This window comes from Parasteatoda tepidariorum, chromosome 2 (genome assembly GCF_982258835.1).
Source record: "Parasteatoda tepidariorum strain Cologne lab strain chromosome 2, Ptep-v5.0, whole genome shotgun sequence".
Lineage (NCBI taxonomy): Eukaryota > Metazoa > Arthropoda > Arachnida > Araneae > Theridiidae > Parasteatoda > Parasteatoda tepidariorum.
The window spans coordinates 118,940,851-118,960,018 of NC_141756.1; the positions used below are offsets into that span (position 1 = coordinate 118,940,851).

General features: G+C 26.2%; 1 protein-coding gene across 1 annotated transcript in view; it reads left to right on the plus strand.

Annotated features, from left to right (window-relative positions):
• Positions 1-19,168, plus strand: part of LOC107457233 (maestro heat-like repeat-containing protein family member 1) — a 77,796-nt gene that overhangs the window by 20,029 nt on the left and 38,599 nt on the right. The window contains exons 11-18 of the mRNA XM_087156712.1: positions 730-843; positions 928-998; positions 3,687-3,809; positions 6,518-6,622; positions 9,111-9,255; positions 14,346-14,528; positions 15,900-16,060; positions 18,824-18,943. Coding sequence (XP_087012838.1) covers positions 730-843; positions 928-998; positions 3,687-3,809; positions 6,518-6,622; positions 9,111-9,255; positions 14,346-14,528; positions 15,900-16,060; positions 18,824-18,943 — 1,022 coding nt within the window. The remainder of the gene's footprint in view (positions 1-729; positions 844-927; positions 999-3,686; positions 3,810-6,517; positions 6,623-9,110; positions 9,256-14,345; positions 14,529-15,899; positions 16,061-18,823; positions 18,944-19,168) is intronic.

A 19,168-nucleotide genomic window follows, 5' to 3' on the forward strand; every position in this document is an offset into this window, starting at 1 on the left:
TCTTGTAGCTTTAAAATTTTAAAAAATTACCTTTTTCTTTAAGTGTGATTTACTTAATAAACGGGTTAATTAAGTTTTTCTGTATAGAAATATTTGTCAATCTACAAAAAAATAAGGTATAAAATTTTTTTTAATTCAAGATAGAAATGGAAAATTATTTGGTTTTTGTTTCTTTACCTATTTTTTAGTAAAGTTATGAGACATTTTTACTCCATTTTCAATTAATTTGAATCAAGCATTTGCATGTATTATACATTACGTATTATAAAACAACTTTTAAAGCAGTAATGTAATTTGAAATGTATTGTTATGATTCATTTTAAACAGTAATTCAATTATAATTACATTTATAAAATTTAACTAATTGTAAACATAAATTTTTAAATATCTTTAAAAAAAATTTAAACGAACCTTTAATCCTATATACCAGTGTATCTTTCTTCAGTTTCTTAGAAATAATTAAGATCATAATTATTAATAATAAATATTATAATTTAATTATTATTACATAATTAAGGTCATCCTTTTAAACTATTAAGATCAGTTTTTAGTTCATAAACATCTATTCAATGGGGAAGAAAGCTAAACGGGGTAATATTTGTTTTCTTTTCATATTCAATGCATGGAAAGATCCTCAGCAATTGTTTTCTTTTTTGTCAAAAGCCTCCACTTTTATCAAATGTAATTTTTTGATAATTTTATATTTAAATTGCTCACTATTTTTTTCAGCATCTTTATATTCCAATCGTCTGGTTGCGTTCTTGCTTCAAAGGTTGGAAAGTGGAAACGAAGCTTATAAAATTGGAGCCCTTACAGTTTTCAAGCATTTGATCAACTCATCGGGTAATTCTTGCTAATTGATAGTAGATCATCTTAATTAATTTTAATGTTTATTTCATTTTTAGTTAAAAATTTGATGTATTTTAGAAACTCATATCTCTGGAAAGATTCCATTTATTATATCAGGCATCAAGCCAGTGTTAGATTCTTCAAATAAGGTATGTCATAAATTAAAGAGAAAACAACATAATAGGCATAAATGAAAAAAGTTGAAGGCATACTCCATTGTTTGGTACTATAGTACAGACCAACGGCTCCCAAAAATTGTTCTATGTATCCCTATGTTTCCATAAAAGGGTCATAGGAGCTATGGGCAATAAATTTTTATTTTACCAACTATGATTTTTGATCATGAATAATATAGTTTATGGAATATATAATTTTTTGTTATTTTCATTAAATTATTTAAGTAAAATGTTGGGGAAAGAAATAAAAAGAAATATATATTGATAAAGAATGTAAAAGATGTATTTATAAAAATTTGCTTTTTTGTGCTTCCATCAAACTCTTCAATTCAAAATAAAAATTAACTCAACATTGGATGAAATTTGTTTTATTGATAAGAGATAACCATTCTCAACCTTTATATCAATAATTTTCTTTTCTTTTCGTTTCAATGAAAATCTTTATTCAGCTTTTTTTATTCACTTTTAACTGATGCATTCATCAAAAACAAATCGAGAACTAGACTAGATGCCATTTTAGATCTCTAAATTAAACTGTCTAACATAAAACCTGAAAATCTTAATTTACCTTATTTTATTCATTTTTAGCTGATACATTCATCAAAAACAAATCAAGAATTAGACTAAATGCCAGTTTAGACCTGTGAATTAAACTGTCTGATATAAAACCTGATTTTAAGATTTGAACAATGATAAGACAAATAATGTAATTCTTCGCATTAAATACTTTCAAAATAATTAAACTAGTAATCTTTCTTTAGTTTTTTTTTTTTTTTGTTTGTTTACAACTGCTAATGAACTTTATTTCTTTAGTTGAGGCACCATCAAGCAAAGATTGATCATTTAGTGCTCTATAGCTGAGAAAAATTATAAACTATTGGAATATACAAGTATTCACATTAATTACAAAAGTTAAAAATACAGAATTAATGATATAATGGACTTATATGAAATCCTTATAGTAAAATTGAGAAATGCAGAAATTTGCCTATCAAAAAAAGACAACCGTTCTCAAGTAGGTGGGAAATTAATTTTGAACGGAAATAAATTTTAACAAAAAATTTAACTAACTAGTTTACAAATCTTTTCATTTGTGCTTATTACGTAGTTTATTTATTTATTTTTCTATGCTTTGTTTAATCGTATTCTTCTTTCTTTTGATAATATTTTAATTATAGGTAAAGGACTCATTTGTTTAATGAATATACATTTATAAATATAAATTTTTTGTTATAAATCTATTGTTGCACAGTTGTTCATTATTTTTTTATCTTGTTTAAGTATTAACTAGTATGATTTTTAAAAAAAGGAATTAAATAAATTTAAAAAAAGGATTTTGATTCTAATTACCCCATAATATACAAATTTTGTGTAATGCATGTACCTTTTTGTATTATTATTTTATGTATTTTTATGAAATTTATGCTTCTTATAAAAACTCTTAATGCAATTCATTTTTGAAAACTAATGTCTAAAGTCTCATTTTCTGTTTCATAAATGCGATGTTATTTTAAATCAACTATTCATTCCAATATTTCATACAAAATCAATTTTAACTTTTTTTCATAATCAAGAAAATAACTTTAGTTGCAAATGTTAAACTATTTATGCTACCAAAATAAAAATAGCTTCTATTTAGAAGGTGTCATTTAATCGTCAAAAAATATTTAAAAAAAAAAAATTTATTCGAATCTTTATTGCATTTGAGGTTACAACACAATAGCGCTTTTACTAATCTTTAAAAATCATTTGTATGAAGAAGCTTTTCTCCAACTGTGTTTTGTATGCTATTTTTTTTATTTGTTTATGTGATAGTTGAAAATTTGAATTATAAAACATGAAAAGTTAAGTTTTCTTTTGTTTTTGATTTGTGGACTTATGGGCAAAATTTCATACACATTCAAAGAAATGAATGGTTATAATCTTGTATTTTAAAGAGGATTATTCAGAATGCCCTTCATGAAAAAGATACTCATGCAAATATTTAAATTATTTAATGTATGAACTAGCTGAATACCCATTCTTTGCAAGGAGCAAATAAATAAAAAAATCAGCACTGAACAACACTCCGAAATAGTGCTCTGAACTAAAAGACATATACCTACACAATTGAAAAGCTTCGTAAAAGAACCAGGTAAGTGCCATTTTTAGGTGAATTGATGAATCAGAGAATATAACATAAAGTGATTGCATCAATATGGGTATGTTTAATCTAACAGAATTGTGCTTGCATTTTAATCTAAATGTAACCAATCCACAATAGTTTTTAGTATGCTTGCATGATTTTTATTTTAATTTAGTCCAGTGGTAAACAAAATAAAGCAAAGAATTATTTTTTCCTCTTTTAAGAAATTGTTAATAAACTAGTTTAGATGCCACTTTTTCATACTCTGATTATAACTTCTCTGAAAATGAACCGTTAGTTGTGTTGTTTCGTATTTCTTAATGAATGCCTATATGTAATGCTCCTGCTCAGAATTACCTGCAATTAATAAATTTATCTGATAAATTTAACTTAATAAATTTATCTATAAGTCTCAAATTATGGAGCTATTAATTGCTACTCTTATTATTGATTGTTATTATTATGAATTATTGTTATTATAATGATTTTTGTTATGAATTTATTATTAATATTGTGAAATTTACTTTACCATTTAGGTGAAGAAAATGATTGCTCAGGTTATAGTGACTTTAGCTCATCATGATCATTTAAAGAAAGAAGGTGGTATTGATATGGTTTGGTTTATTATTCATCAGTGTGCCCTCCCAGACGATCCACCTGTAAGTTAATTTCATTTATAATTTTCTTTCTTATACCATTTACACATTTGAGTATTGATGATGTTATTTAAAAAAACTTATAAACTTTTGTTAACTGAACATTTAAGCACAGAAAGCTTAACTTAATAATTTATAAGTTGCATATGAACAAAGAAAGCTTGATTTTTTATCTCTTTTGTACAATTGAGATGGTTATTTGGTGAATGAAAAGTTGCTCAAGAAAGCAACTTTTATAATCTTTATCTGCAGTTTTGTACAAAATTTGTAAAAATTTATGGTAAGTTTTTGCTGACACTGAAAGTGCCATTTTAACAATTTCGTTTGTGTTTTTTCCCACATTGGTTTTAGAAACTTTGTCTAATTCCCTAATAACTAAATTTGCTTTTCCTTTAATTGTACTGGTATGAAAAATTAGTTGGAAAAAAAATTATTACTAAGAAAATATCAGTTATTTAAAAAAATCTCTTGTGAATTACCATTTAACTTCAATTAACTGCTATTGAAATTTATTCACAATAATATTAAAATTTTTAAACATATTTTTTAAATTTTTTCCATCTCTGATTGCGTTATTTTTCATTATTTTTCGCAATTAATGATTCATCAAATTAATTTTATACTTCATATATTTCAAATATTTTGTTTAAACTCACTGTTACCTGAGTTTATTGAGGCAAGATATTTTGCTTTGTCTTTCAATATGTATAAAAATTTGATATAAAATACAGTGTGTAAAACAAAAAAGAGAATGCCTGAATAATTTTTGATTTTATGATAGGCCATACATATATATAATCTTAATGATTCCTTTATTTTCATCTATATTTTTTTGTTAAAACTATGACTATGAACAACACAAACACTTGCAGGCATTGATACCAGTACCAAATTTTTTTGGTACCTGGAATCAATGCATGCTATTTTTTATCTAGGGCTCTGGGAACGAAAATTTATGGGGCTCATTATGTACTCATTTGAAAATCATTTCCAGTATCCACATAAAAATGAATAAAAAGTGTTAAACTCAGATTAATTTACAATGTCTAAAAATATTTTTTAAGTTTATCTAAGCATTGCAGTACAGTGACAGTCACTAATAAATTCAATGAATTATATATTTATCTTCTTTTTGAAATCATGTATGTAAGAACGGATACATAACAATATAAAAACATGCTAAAAGCATCCTCTTATCAAATTTTTAAAAGTCAAATTGTTGTTGGGTATACACTTAAAATAATTAAAATCTCTTCAATTTTATGTTGCATATGCTTCAATTTTATGTTATGTTCATATAAATAAACAAGTCCATCCTGCCACCAACAAACAAAAAAACTAAATGTAGATTGAACTGAAATAGAAAAAGAAAATATTGAAAGTTTTAAAAACTTTTATGAACTTTTCAACTTTATTGATTTTTTGATATTAAATCTCAAAATTAAATATTTTAAAATTAAATATATTATCAACATTTTAAAATCCTTTTGTAAGTTATAAAAAATTGTAGTTCATGTTTAATTAAAATGTCAAGTGTAGATTCAGTAAAAATGAATTACAAGTGTACTAATCAATTGAGTTTTTACTGTATTTGTTAAATTTAACTTTGAAATTTATTTTTTAAGTGTAAACATTCCGGTTTATAAAAGCAGCAGGCTTTTAAAGTCAATTATTTTCAGTATAGACGTTATTTTAATATGCAGTGGGCTCTGTACTTTTTACCAAATGCTTTTGCCAGCTCAGTTACCATGAAATAAATCACTATTATCGATTTGTTAGATTGTTAAATAATTAATTGTCTTATAACAATCTCATATAATGAAAGTAAAATTTAAAATTATTTCAGTATGAAAATTAAGTTTTTCTCTTAGGAGTTCTCCTGCCCTTGTTAGCATTAGGACAACACCCTATTTTCCCATGTACATGGTGTGTAGTATTTTTAAAAAGTGATTAAAGGTGCTTATTTTTTATTTTCGCTTTTTATAAACCCTTAAAGGTGATTTTTTCATTGGGTATTTTTAAAAAGTGCTTAATTTTCCCATTTCAAAAATGATTTTTTTTCTTTACCATGTCGATTTTCACCCCATATTATGCAAGACTGTGTTTTTCTCATTGTTCTATTCAACGTTTTGACATTTAATTAAACCACAATCTGTTTCGGCGTAACGTCGTTCTGTAAGGTATGATAGCACCAATTGTGTTACATATTTGATGAAATACTTGCGAGTCCGCATGTATGTCTACTGAGCTGGGTGCGATGAGATTTTTACACTCTCATATGCTACTCTGCTGTATTTTGCAAGATATATTCTCAATTTCAGCTTTAATTTGCCACCCTCTGAAATTAAATCGAAAAATCTCTCGATCTCTTTATGGTGATTAATATAATCTAGAAAAGGGTTTTTTTTGTCAGAAACTTGTTATTTTATCATGATCATCTTTGAAAATTATTTTGCATTTTGTTAATGTATATGGTGTTTAAAAATACTTTTTGACTGCTTAAAAAGTACTTTAAAGGTGCTTATTTTTTGTTGAAAGAATCAGCTACGAGGCCTGCAACAGTCTCATGCAATTAATGTAGAATTTAAAATTATTTCAGTGTGAAAATTAAATTTTTCTCTTATAGGAGTTCTCTTACCCTTGTTAACTTAGACAACACCCTATTTGCCCATCTAGTTTATTCTAAATTTCTTGTGTGTTTATTTCTGTAGGGTAGAAGGCCTGGTGATCCTAGTTATGTGAGTAATGAAGCTCTGAGGGGAATGTGTGAAAACGTCATGCATTTGTTGACTACAACAGTAGAGAATATGGAAAATGTGAGTCATTCTAATATTTTGTATTATTAGAATTTAATATTTAAATCAATGAAAAGTTTATGCCACATGTTTAATATAAGAATAAGATTGTTTCTGAAATTGCACACTTTTTCATTTTAATAAAAAAGAAACGCTTTGTTTGGAACAACGTAATTCAGCAAGCTAAGGCCCACAATGGGTTGTTGTGTTATAAAAGTAATCAAAGGAACTGTATTTTCTTTATAGTTTAAATATTTAAATTTTATATACATTTAATTTAATTAGAAATGCATTTAATTTGTAATAATTAAATGAGCAGTTTTTCTGTGTGAATGTCTCTTATCTGAATCTACCATTTGAAATTTAGACAGCAACTGCAAGGGTCTTTTTTAACCCTCAAGCCTATATAATTAAAAATTTATAGTAATTGAAATAAAAGAATAACTTATGTACTGAAAGGGGAAAAAATTAATGGGGGAATTGTACTGATTTGTTTAAGAAAAGTGAAAAAATTGTCATACTGTGATTGATGTCAAGCCAATTATGCTTAATTAGTTTTGATTCTAAAATAATTTTAAAAAAATAAGCTTGTATATAAGACATGTTAACTCGATTTTATGTTGGGGTACCCTTTCATAGATGAAGGTTGACATTATCAGTAAATATATCCCCATAAAGCTATCTACTAGAAAGCAAAATTAATGGAGAAATTGTCGTAATTTGTTTAGGAGAAGCATAAAAAATTACCATATTATATTTGATGTCAATTATACTTAATTAAATTTGATAAAAGGCACTATTTGTATTATGGTTCTTGGTGTAGTTTAAATAGGTAGAAAATATACTAATATAGGTACAATGCATTATATCAATATATTTTTTACCTATTAAAACTGCATCAATACTGTGCAGTTTTTTAATGGATACCATGGAAAGATTTTTTTACTTTCCTTCGAAAGTGCTAAGTTCTAAAAAAATATATTTGGTTGTGGTCAATTTAGACTCACGAGTTGGCATCAAGCAACTGCATCGTGCCAAATGATGCTGAATACAGTTAATCCTTATTTTGATAAGATGAACTACAAAAAAATGAGTTATGCTGAATCTAATAGTATAAAGCCATAGGAAGGGCAACAAATAATAATAAATAAATATTGAAATTATTTTAGCTTTGTTTATTGTGTTGGTATGTGTCATTTAGTTTTTTACATGATTTAGGTGTTATTTAGTACTGATTTATTGATTATTTTCTTTTTTCCCCCCCATACAGAGAATGGGAATTTCTGCTAGTTTATAATGACTTGCATGTTTAATAGCTGCATTATATACTTTATTTAGAACTAGCTGAACACCTAGGGTAAAAATAGAGTCAATAATTAATAAATAGGTACTAATCAACACGAGACAAGCATTAAAAAAACTGAATGGCATATATCCACACATTTAAAAAAAGTTAAATGTTTATTATTATTTGTTGCTCTTTCTGATAACTTTACATTATTAGATTAAGTGAATTATATTTTCAGAAGTGCAACTCATTAAAACAAAATAAAAGTAACTCAGTATTATTCAACTCCAAATGTGATGCTATTGATCTTTAACTACACATGTTACTCAACACTTACTACAATCAAGCAATCCCCCAATTCAATAAATATGTAACTTAATTTTTTATTTTAACTACCATTTATTTTTAATTATTTATTTCATAGAAACCCGTGTCAAAAGCATAACTATGAAAATAATAAATGCGTGGTTTCAAAAAGCTTTAAAAATAATAATTTAGAAACTTTCTCCCCAATATGTTAATTACATTTATTTTTCTTGTGCTTACTGGACATAAAAAATCAAACATAAATACTTATTAAGGGATGTGTAATAAACTTCAAGTGAAACTCATCATTGAATAAGCAGTTCTGTAAGCTACAATGATCATTAAATAATTTGGGGAAAAAAAAGAATTCCCTGCAATTTAGTTTGCAACAATGCCTAATACTCCTATGAAAAAAATTTATTTTTTACATGCCTATTCCAAATCAGCAAATTAAATTTTGGAACGATTTTTCAGATTAGATGCGAAAATCTTTCCTTGCACCTACTGTTTTAATTTAGGAATCCTAGTACAAGTTCTTCTGGGGATATGACACATGGACTTTACTTTTTGTCACACAAACTTTATTTTTTACATAAACACTGTGTTTTTTATTATTACGAATGGAGGGGTTCTGCTCGTGCACTATAACAGATCAATTATGCTGAAAATTACAAAACTGATGAGACAAATAAATTAAGCTGCATCCTGTGGGACACATAATAACTCCTGTAGGACACATTCCTCAGGACACACACTCCAGCATGGAAAAAATTGGCCCCAGAAGGTTTATATAGATAAAATTCCAACCAAACTTAAAATATACATATAAAAACATATAACATTATTTGGAATACATACAAACATATAACATTATTACAGCATTAGATGAAAACAATTTTTTTTTTCTTCTTTTAGATTCTCTGGCCCACAATATTGGATTGTTTAATACAAGAAAATCTGACATCTGCCGTGAGTCCAATTTGTAAAAGTCTTACTGCTTTAGCTTCAAAGAAAAGAGAAGAATTGGGAACTGATTTCACTATAAACTTTAACACTCTGAGTATATATATATTTTTTTGCTATTTAGTTAAAAAAATTTCTGCCTAAAAACAAATAATAATATTCTGTAAATTTTATTTTTCAAGTCCTGAATCCATTCCTTGTGAGTCTTATATAAAGTTATATATGTTTTCTGCAAATAAAATAAAATTATGTAGTAATGATAATTTGCTTTTTTGTTTTTCTTTCAATTATGAAAGAAAATTGTGATTTAAAGGAAATGGAAATCAGGTTTATTAATTTTGTAAGGAATTCGTTTAGGAAAATAGTGATTTATCCTATCAATGATTAAGTCTAATTTCTTTTTCTATCAATAGTTATGAACCTATCAGTTGGGTTCAAAATTACAAGGCTACAGAATTGAACATTGGTAGTCGTAAACACTAAATTGGGTCAGCTGTTCAACAACAAACATAAAAAAGAAAATTTAAAAAAAGAAAAAAAAGAAATACCTTTTATATTTTATGGGTTATAATTTATTCTGATTGTTAGAGATTGTCATTATCTTATACAGTTTTACTAGTAGCTATACATTATTTTTAAATTTTCTACTTTCCAAAAACATTGTGGTAAGAATGTTGTTAAAAAATCATCATATTTGCATTGTTTTATTTTTATTTAATTTTTTAGTTTATGATTTTATATTTTTCATCATCCAAACTGCTATGTACATAAAAAAATCATTTGAAAAACAAATGAATCAAAGGATGAATATGGTATATGCATGTAATTTGTTCAAATATTGTTCTTGTAACTCTAATCAGGGTGGCCACCCACCTGGAAAACCTTGAAAACCTGGAATTATCAGGGAATTTTTTTTATACTGGAAAAAAACCTGGAAAAATCAGGGAAATATGGATAAAAACCTGGAAATTTTAAAGAAAAGCTGGAAATTTTTTCTTATATATTTTTTTAAATTTCACTAATTTAAATTATTTGCTTATTTTCTTAATTTAAATTGTTTCATCCATTATACCCACATTTTTTAGACGGAAATGTATCTCCAAGCAGTTAAAATATCATCAACTTACTTTGCTTACATCAAAATTTGCTCCATTATAACCCTGTTAAACTAGAATACAACATAAAATTCTCCCATGGTTGCTAAGCAAATGTCTTTGATCTCTATGCAGACTATGGGACTGTGCAATTTAGGAAAGGCAAAGATTATGGTGGATGTGGAAGACGGGGTTAGGATTCGGTTTTTAAATTCTGTCCGTGTTCACACAATGATTCAAGTTTGTTCGCAATTGAGAGTGGTAATTTTTTTCTATTTTGACAAAATGTTTTTGTATTTTTAACTTTATTAAATTGTCTAAAAATTAGTTGGTTATAATTTAATAATAATGGATTTTATATTGCACTCTTTTTCTAAAAGCTTTTGAACTCCCATTCAAAGAAATCTGTAAATTATTTTTTCTCAGCAAACCAACCAATCACTCATTTCATTTTAACCTTTTATAGTATATTTTTATTTTGAAAAAAGTTTTTTTAGAACTAACTATATATTAATATCAAATTTTACGGTTTTGTTGGTAAATATTAGTTTTTTGATTCAAAATTTGAATTGTATAGTTATCACAATATCGAAAGTTTGTAAATGTTGCTTGCATTCCAGAGATGATATTTCAAAACTATTCATCTTTTTACCTAAAAACGCTGACAATGACGAATGAATATCTAGGAAATATATTAAATGATGTATATACATAAAATATAATTTTTTTTTATTCATATGTGTTTAGTCAGGAGAAGGAAAACGAAACTTAGTGTTTTAATTCTGCACTGTACAAGATTCCAGTTGTTCAAACAAAAACAATTAACTATGCTAAACTAAAAAACTGTGTGTTTAGATTGGAATTCTTTAAATGTTTTGATTTCAAATAAGAAAAAATAGCTTTTAAAAGTTGAAAATACGTGTAACTAATTTTTTTTTCTTTCTTTTTTTTTTTTTTTTTTGTCAGGTGAAATTTGTGCAGAGTATTTTTTTAAAATTTTTACAGAAACTTTTACAACACTCAATTGCAAATTTATGAATTTTTCCACAAAATTTATAATTTTAATCTCTGATATGAAGTCCTTCTTTTAAGCATTTTATCACATATTGCACAGTTCAATTGAATGCAGTAAACTAATTTAACATATTCATTACTGATTTACCTCTTATGAAGACAAATAATCAAATTTGGTCTATTCTATTACGACCACAAGTTATTTTTAAATGATAAAATAAAATATTACGGAGTTAGCAAGCAAAAATTAAAATATAATTTTGCTATTATAGGTTTGATACTAAATTGCTAATAAAGAAATAAAAAATTAAATGAAAAATAATTAAACAAAAAAAGCAATTGACAATAATTTTAATTCTGAGATCCAAAACATTTAAATGTACAATGACTTTCGTGGGGTAACATTTTTGTTACTATTTGATAAAAAAATTAACTTTTGTTTTGTTTTTAAAATATTCCGTGCAGTTTTGCTAAGAATAGATTATACATCTTATTATCAAATACTCATTGTGAAATATTCATTTTAATTATTGAATTTTTATTTCCTATTTCAATATAAGTTATAAGTGAGTGTGCACTTTTGGGAGACACTGTAATTATTAAAAATTATTGATATATAATCACCTGAAACGGTTTTCTTTTCCTTAATGAAAATATATTCAACAATACTTCTCCAAGGTTTTATTGGTTATTCTGATTTTGTCATTTTGTAGGTACACTTTGAGCAAATACTACTTAAAGTAACACATTAAATTCAATAAAAACAATTAAAATTATTCAATAAAAACAATATATTCTGCAAGCTAAACATATTATTTTCTCCACGTCTTAATTTTTTAAAAATTAATGTTGTACCAGAACATTGAAAAATAATAAAAAAATATCTTGTTAAAAAAAATTGTTTTTTCAAGATATGTTTAAAAAAATGACATTTTGAATAAGATATTTTATAATACAGACACTTTTCTTGTACACATCCTACACTTTATAAGAAAAAAGGAAAAAAGCACAAACCTGGAAATTTTAAGATTTTTACCTGGAAAACCTGGAAAAATCAGGGAAATTTGAAATCTGTTTTGAGTGGCCACCCTGCTAATAATTTGTTCTAATTTTTCATTGGTTAAGAAATTTTGGGGGTAAGTGCTGCAATATAACCTCATCATAGAAATTATAGAAAGTTAATAAAAAATGAAATATTAATGCTTGCTTGCTTTATTTTGAGTAATTAAATATACTATTACAAAAGTAGTACACATTGTTTATGAAAATTTTAAAGTCCATTCTTTCAATGGTTTTTATTAATTTATTAATTCTTTGCTACATTCCTTCTGTGTCTATTATTTACCCTTTTTGGTCTAATCCTCCATATTTATCTTAAACAAAAATTAAAGTTGTTTCTTGTATATCAGTCATTTCAACAATAAAATGATTGCTAATTGCTTACATTGAATAGTATATGCAGTATACTCTTGATGTCTCAAAAATCTTGTTATGTCGAGTTTCTCTCAAAAGAGAAAATGAATTTTTTCAGAAATATTGCGATGTAAGTTTGTTTTAAACCAATTCTTTTCTATTTAATGCATAAATATTTTTGTCTTACTTTTAAAAATAAAATTATAATTATTGTATTTAGATTTATAGTCAGCTATCGTTACATACACAATTATTAGTAGTTATTCTTTTGTTTCATCACTCTACTTTTTAGAGTAATATTTTAGAATAGATTTTTCTACTTTTTACAACATATTTAGTTCTGAACTTGCTATCTCGAAAACTCATTATCTCGAAACTTTTATATAGATGTATATGTAAGTTCAAAATCTAGAGAAAACGTGGAAAAAATTACAGAAAAATGAAAAAAGGGGAGGAAAGAAAAATAACAATAAAAATAAAAAACAAACCTTTTTACTTTTATATTATTATTTTTCTTTCCCCCCTTTTTTCATTTTTCTGTTTTCTCTACATTTTGAACTTATCTTATGAGTTCTATTTACTTGCAGCTTATGCGCAGTAAATAAAACTTATTATTTTTCTTAATTTTCTTGGTGTTTTTCTTTTTTTTTTGTATTATTTTTTATGCTATATATATATATATATATATATATATATATATATATATATATATATATATATATATATATATATATATATACTCAGTAAAACCCTGCAACAACAATATTTTGGAGACCCAATAAATATAGTGATGTAGAGGGATATATTATTATATCGAGGGTCTACATACTTTGGGGACGCAATAAGATTTTTTAAAAATTTTAATGTTATATATGTGTATTAATTGCAAATTAATATATTAATTTGCAGATAGGTTAATTATGGTTAAATATTGAAAAGAATTTAGATAAAATAAGATCGGAAACATAGTTGAAAACTGTTTTTATTGAAAATAATCCGATATTTTTGTTCTGCTTGTTAAGTCAACCAACAAAGTATACATTTAGTTCAAAGCACAAAAATGATTTTCGTTTGCGAATGGGGCTCCACCCACCTTCTACAGAAAAAAAAATTCTCTTTCAGGAGTTAATGAGATGCTTGGGGTCATTTATGACTCATGATCAGCTTTTAACATGATGGAAATGACATCAGAGAGGAATGTTCCATCTGTGACTTCTTAGAAGATAAGGGAGGCGATTCTAAGAATGGAATTTTTTGGGGTGGTCAGCAATGAATCTTCTCTTGTCAGAAAAGATGGAAAAAAACAGCAAAAGATGATAAAATAAGATTTTTTTACGATAATTGAAAACCAATGATAAATGAAGAAAATAAGGTTGAAATTTGGAAAAAAAATCGTTTTGCAGAGGTTTATTGCTTCCTAGAATATCGTAATATTGCGAGGAGCATGACATTAATTTATATACAAGTTCATCGGGACCACAAAATATTATCGTAATGAAGGGAGTTATATTTGTATTGGATATCGTAGTAGTGAGAGTTCACTGTGTGTATATATATATATATATATATAGCATTTAATAGTATAAAATAGTATAATTTACATTTGAATAGTAAATTTTTTGTTGTATTGCCTTTAAGATAAGAAATAGTCAATGTGTCATTTTAGGTGGTATAACATCTTCTCAGATTCTTCTGGCTAGACTTCTTGTTTTGATTGGATACCCATCTGAAGATCGAGAAAGAGGAATGCAGATACTCAAGTTCATGAAAGTAGTAGTTCCTGCAATTAATAAAAAATTAATGCCTTTGTGGGACTCAAAAATTCCTCTTCTGATTCAGTTATTAGAAGGTAAAAATTATCCCTTTTTATGACACATTATTTCTAGAACAAAATTTTAGAAATTTTTTGTTCTATTTAATGCATGTCCCCAACTATAAATGTATTTGTTGTTTGTTTCATCTTTTTCTTATTTATACTTTAGGTTGAGTTTGAGTATCATTTGGTTTTGTGACCTTGAATATAGGGATGTAATGATCATTAACTATTCAATATTTAGCCCTTTTGACGAACATTCCGTTGGGCAAATGTTTGACCAATTATTCGACAATGTATTTTTTGGAAAAGAATTCTTCGAGAATTTTTTCATTAAATTTGAATAGATTTAATAAAGAATATTCTAAAATCATATTTTTTACTATACATTATTACAAATAGTTTTTACACATATTTGTTAAGTTCTAAAACTTACACATGAATTTCAAAGTTATGTTCTAAGAGATAAATGGAGGAGCGAAATTTCTAGATTTGAAACTAGATTACTTTATACTAAACCACAAGTTTCATAGTGCTGATTTTTTAAATTACATTTAAGAAAACCAATTTTGTCATTTTTTCCTACACTTTTTATTTTAACAATTAAAAAAAGGTTTTTTTATTTCATTTTTGCTGTGTTTTTATTTTTATATTAAGACAGCATTTTAATAGTGTTTCTGATAGATTTTATATTTTTTACTGTTCAATTAACCAGTAACAGAAAACTGTGATTTTCAACATTAAAATTTTTTTTCAAGAAATTAGAAAATTTTTTTGTTTTGTTTCTCTTTTGCTTTTTTATTAAATTTTCTTTTTATCAACGTTTTATTATGATGCAGCATTTTTTAAGGGTTTCTAATAAACGTCGATCTTTAAACGTAATTTTTTCTAACAAAAACAGCCACGTGAAAAAGTTAAATTGAGACTTCATTTTTACAGTTGTTAGTCTGTTTTTTATTTATATATCTCATATTATGTTTCTCGTGGATAACTACTATAGTTTCCTCCCCTTTGCTCCGTACCAATAATATAACTTAGTTTTGATTGTATTTCAATAACGATTAAACTTATGTATGTATCAAAAAGAATATTTATTAATGGGTTTTTATATTTAAAAAAATTTTGGTATTCCATCGCGGAATATTCAACATTTCCCGATTTTTGGTTGAATTATTGGAATACGACTATTCAGCCCAATCACTTTCAAAAGAATCACTTTTACTTTTCAAAAGAAAAATCCTTCTGCAAAAACTCTGTACCGTTCTGCGACAAAGTCGCCGTGTCGCTGTGATTCTGCCACGAGGGTATTACAGGTATTTGGTGTTATATAGTCATTTTAAATTCTTGTACCATTCAAAGTCTATAATCGAGTACACCTTAAACTTCATGATCTTTTTTTTCAATTAGCATCTGATGCTCTTGAGTGGGATCAGAAAGTGTGGGAAGATCAAGTTATAGATTTTGCCATTCAAACTCTTGATGAAGTGGGTAAGGAAGAATGGATATTAACATTTGGAAAGGCACTCTTATCTCAGTTTCATCTATATGAAGGCAATTCTGATGATAAGGTATGAGGAGAAAAAATGCATTGTTATACAAAAATATGGTAAAAGCCACTCCAATTCAACATATATAGTCTAGACACACATATCAGCTCCTGAACTTGTTAAATTCAGCTAGTTTCAAAATCTTGAGTACTGTAAAAGTCTATTATAGTGACAGTTGCAGAGTTGGCTAGTTTTAGGATAAAATGGATTAATCCACAGTTTAAATCATCCTGTCCAAAACCTCTTTGTACAAAACCATTTTATTCAAATTATGTCACTGTTTTTTAGAAATATTGGGAAAAATAAAAGCTTAATTTTTGAACAAGAAACAAATTGAAGACAAGTTATTCTTTTATTAAAACAGTTTAATAATGCATTACTCTCGCAATATAGCATTACTCTCGCAAAAACATAATTTATCTGTATTAAAAGTATATTTATTCATATTTAAACAGGGTTGCCACTCCACAGGGAGAACAGGGTAAACCTGGAAAATACAGGGAATTTAAAAATCACATAAAATAACAGGGAAAATGCAGGGAATTTTGTTTCTTGTTTCGGTCTTTTAAAAAATGGTGACCACTCAAAGCGTAATCTAGCATAATCTAATTTATGGGATATTTAACCATAATATTTCAGTTTTACTAAACTATTTCATATGCTATAACATTATTTAGGTATGCTCAGCTGTTTACTCAGCCATTATAACTAATAAATATAGTTAGCCCAATATAGCTCACACAAGAGCACAGTAATTGCTTTTTCCCCTTAATATATTGTGTATAATATGTACAGGGAAAACACAGGGAATTTTTTTTCTATATTTGAGTGGCAACCCTGTTAAAGGATTAGGTATTCACTTTTGTTGTTCAATGAAATGTGGAGCTTCAAAAGTTAAAAATCTTTTCCCATTTTATCATATTATTTTCCTTTTATTAAGTTAAAGCAAATTGTATCAAAGCATCAAATATTTATTACTCTATGCAATTATTTATGCGTACAATGGTTACACATATAGGATTTTTACCTTTCGCCATTTTACCCAAGGTTCAAGGTTTTTAACACTTTACGACACTTTTAGTCAGTTTAAGACAGTAAAACCCAGGTGTCCTGTCCAAAACCAGTTTAGGACATCCAAAACCACAACCCTGGACAGTTGTTAATAGGAGATGAAATTGTCAGTATAGCGAGCTTGCTATGAGCAAATTCTCACATTTAATATTCAAATAATAAAACTCTATGTATGAAATAGTCATATATACCCTGTTTTCTTTTATTATTTAATAAATAGACAACTATTTTGATTTAAATTGTGTATCCAGAATTGGCCACTATTACTCACAGGTTGTTGACTGTAGCTCTGTACTTTTTGAAAGGCTGAAATAACCACAACTGGAATGTTTGAACTACAAATTTCCAACCTTAACAAGGTTTAGCTAAATTAAAATAAAATCAAGTGCAATACTTTTTGATATCATTGTTACCAGGAAATGTTGATTTTATAATAAGTTGTCATGAAGGAAAATGAAAGTGTGTGATAGATTTGTAGTAAACAAGAGCTGCATTCTTTTATTGTTGCAGCATAACTGAAGAACTTTTATTTTGTTCTAGAAATAAAAACGTCATCCAATTGTTGTAATAGTCATGATATCATCCATTTATCGCGAACTTCAAACTTATTAATATCTTTTATTTTATCATGAGAAACCCTGCTATGCACTTTTTTCATGTAGAATAACTTAAGGGAGATTGGTTTTCTGATCCAGTTAAACGGTTAATCCATAAACAGTTTCATTGTTTTGCCTGGGAATAAAATGAGGCTTTTGTTACAACTTACATTAGGATAATTTTAAACAATAAAACTCTAATCCATTTAACTAATCTGTTAATAAATATAAATTAAGATATGTTTTTTAAACTGTTCTGATATGCTAATTGAAACTATTGTAGGTGTATCAGGTGCTAGTTGGTGAATGATTTGAAAAAAACTTATATTATCCCTAACATTTTTGTAAAAACATCATTTGTTACTTTTTTATTATTATTTATAAAACAGTGATCACAAGTCATTCTTGTAATGCAATTTTGCTTTTCTCTTTTTATTAGTTTAATCTTTATATATTTATTTATTTTAATTTTTGATAGATATGTTACTAAAAAGAGAGGAATTCGACAAATGCTACTATTCAGTAAATTCTAGGTTGTAGTACACTGTTTTTTTTTATTTTTTTTTTTTATCAAAGTTTTTAGAAGTTTTGTTAATGCTTTGTAGAACATTTTCTAAGTTTTAAGGATTGTAAATAAATACTAGAGCTTTCCTGAGTAACTTCATTTTAAAAAATCATTGCAGTGTAATTCTAAAATCAAGCAAATAATCGCAATTATTATACATTATTTTAAATTTCATTGTTATAGTAATGCAATTTATTAAATTTCAAAACTGTAAATGACCATGAATTTAACTTAATTAAATTTAACTAAAGATTTAAAGTAACAAAACTATTTTAAATCAATGAAATTTCATATGACCTAAATTCTTTACATAGCAATGGGATTCTTTACATGGCAAAACAATGAGTTTCCAATGCAATGAGTTCCTTGCTGCAGATCTTGTGAGGATGACCAAACTGGTAGCACTAAGTAGCAAACACTTATTATAAAAATAATGTTCTCTGATTTTAGTTTTAATGTCAATTTGATTTCATATTAATTTTATATAAATATATATTTTGTGTTGTGTCTTTCTTGTGTTACTATCAGTAATGCCTTTTTCTGCATTTTTAGTACATGCTGTTGAAAATTCTTGGATTAGTTTTGAAAAAAGTGAGCAGCAAGAACTTTATAAATGATTCCCTGGACATCATTTTTCAGAATATAAATCACTCCATTCCCATAGAACAGAAAGTATGTTTCAACAGCATCAATATTCCTTAATACTAAAAATAATTGTTTTATATATATATATATATATATATATATATATAATAATTGTTTTATATATATATATATATATATATATATATATATATATATATATATATATATATATATATATACAGTGGAACCCGCTTAAAAGTTTTTTCAAGAGAGTGGAAAGAAATGACTTATTAAACGGGAAAACTTCTTAAA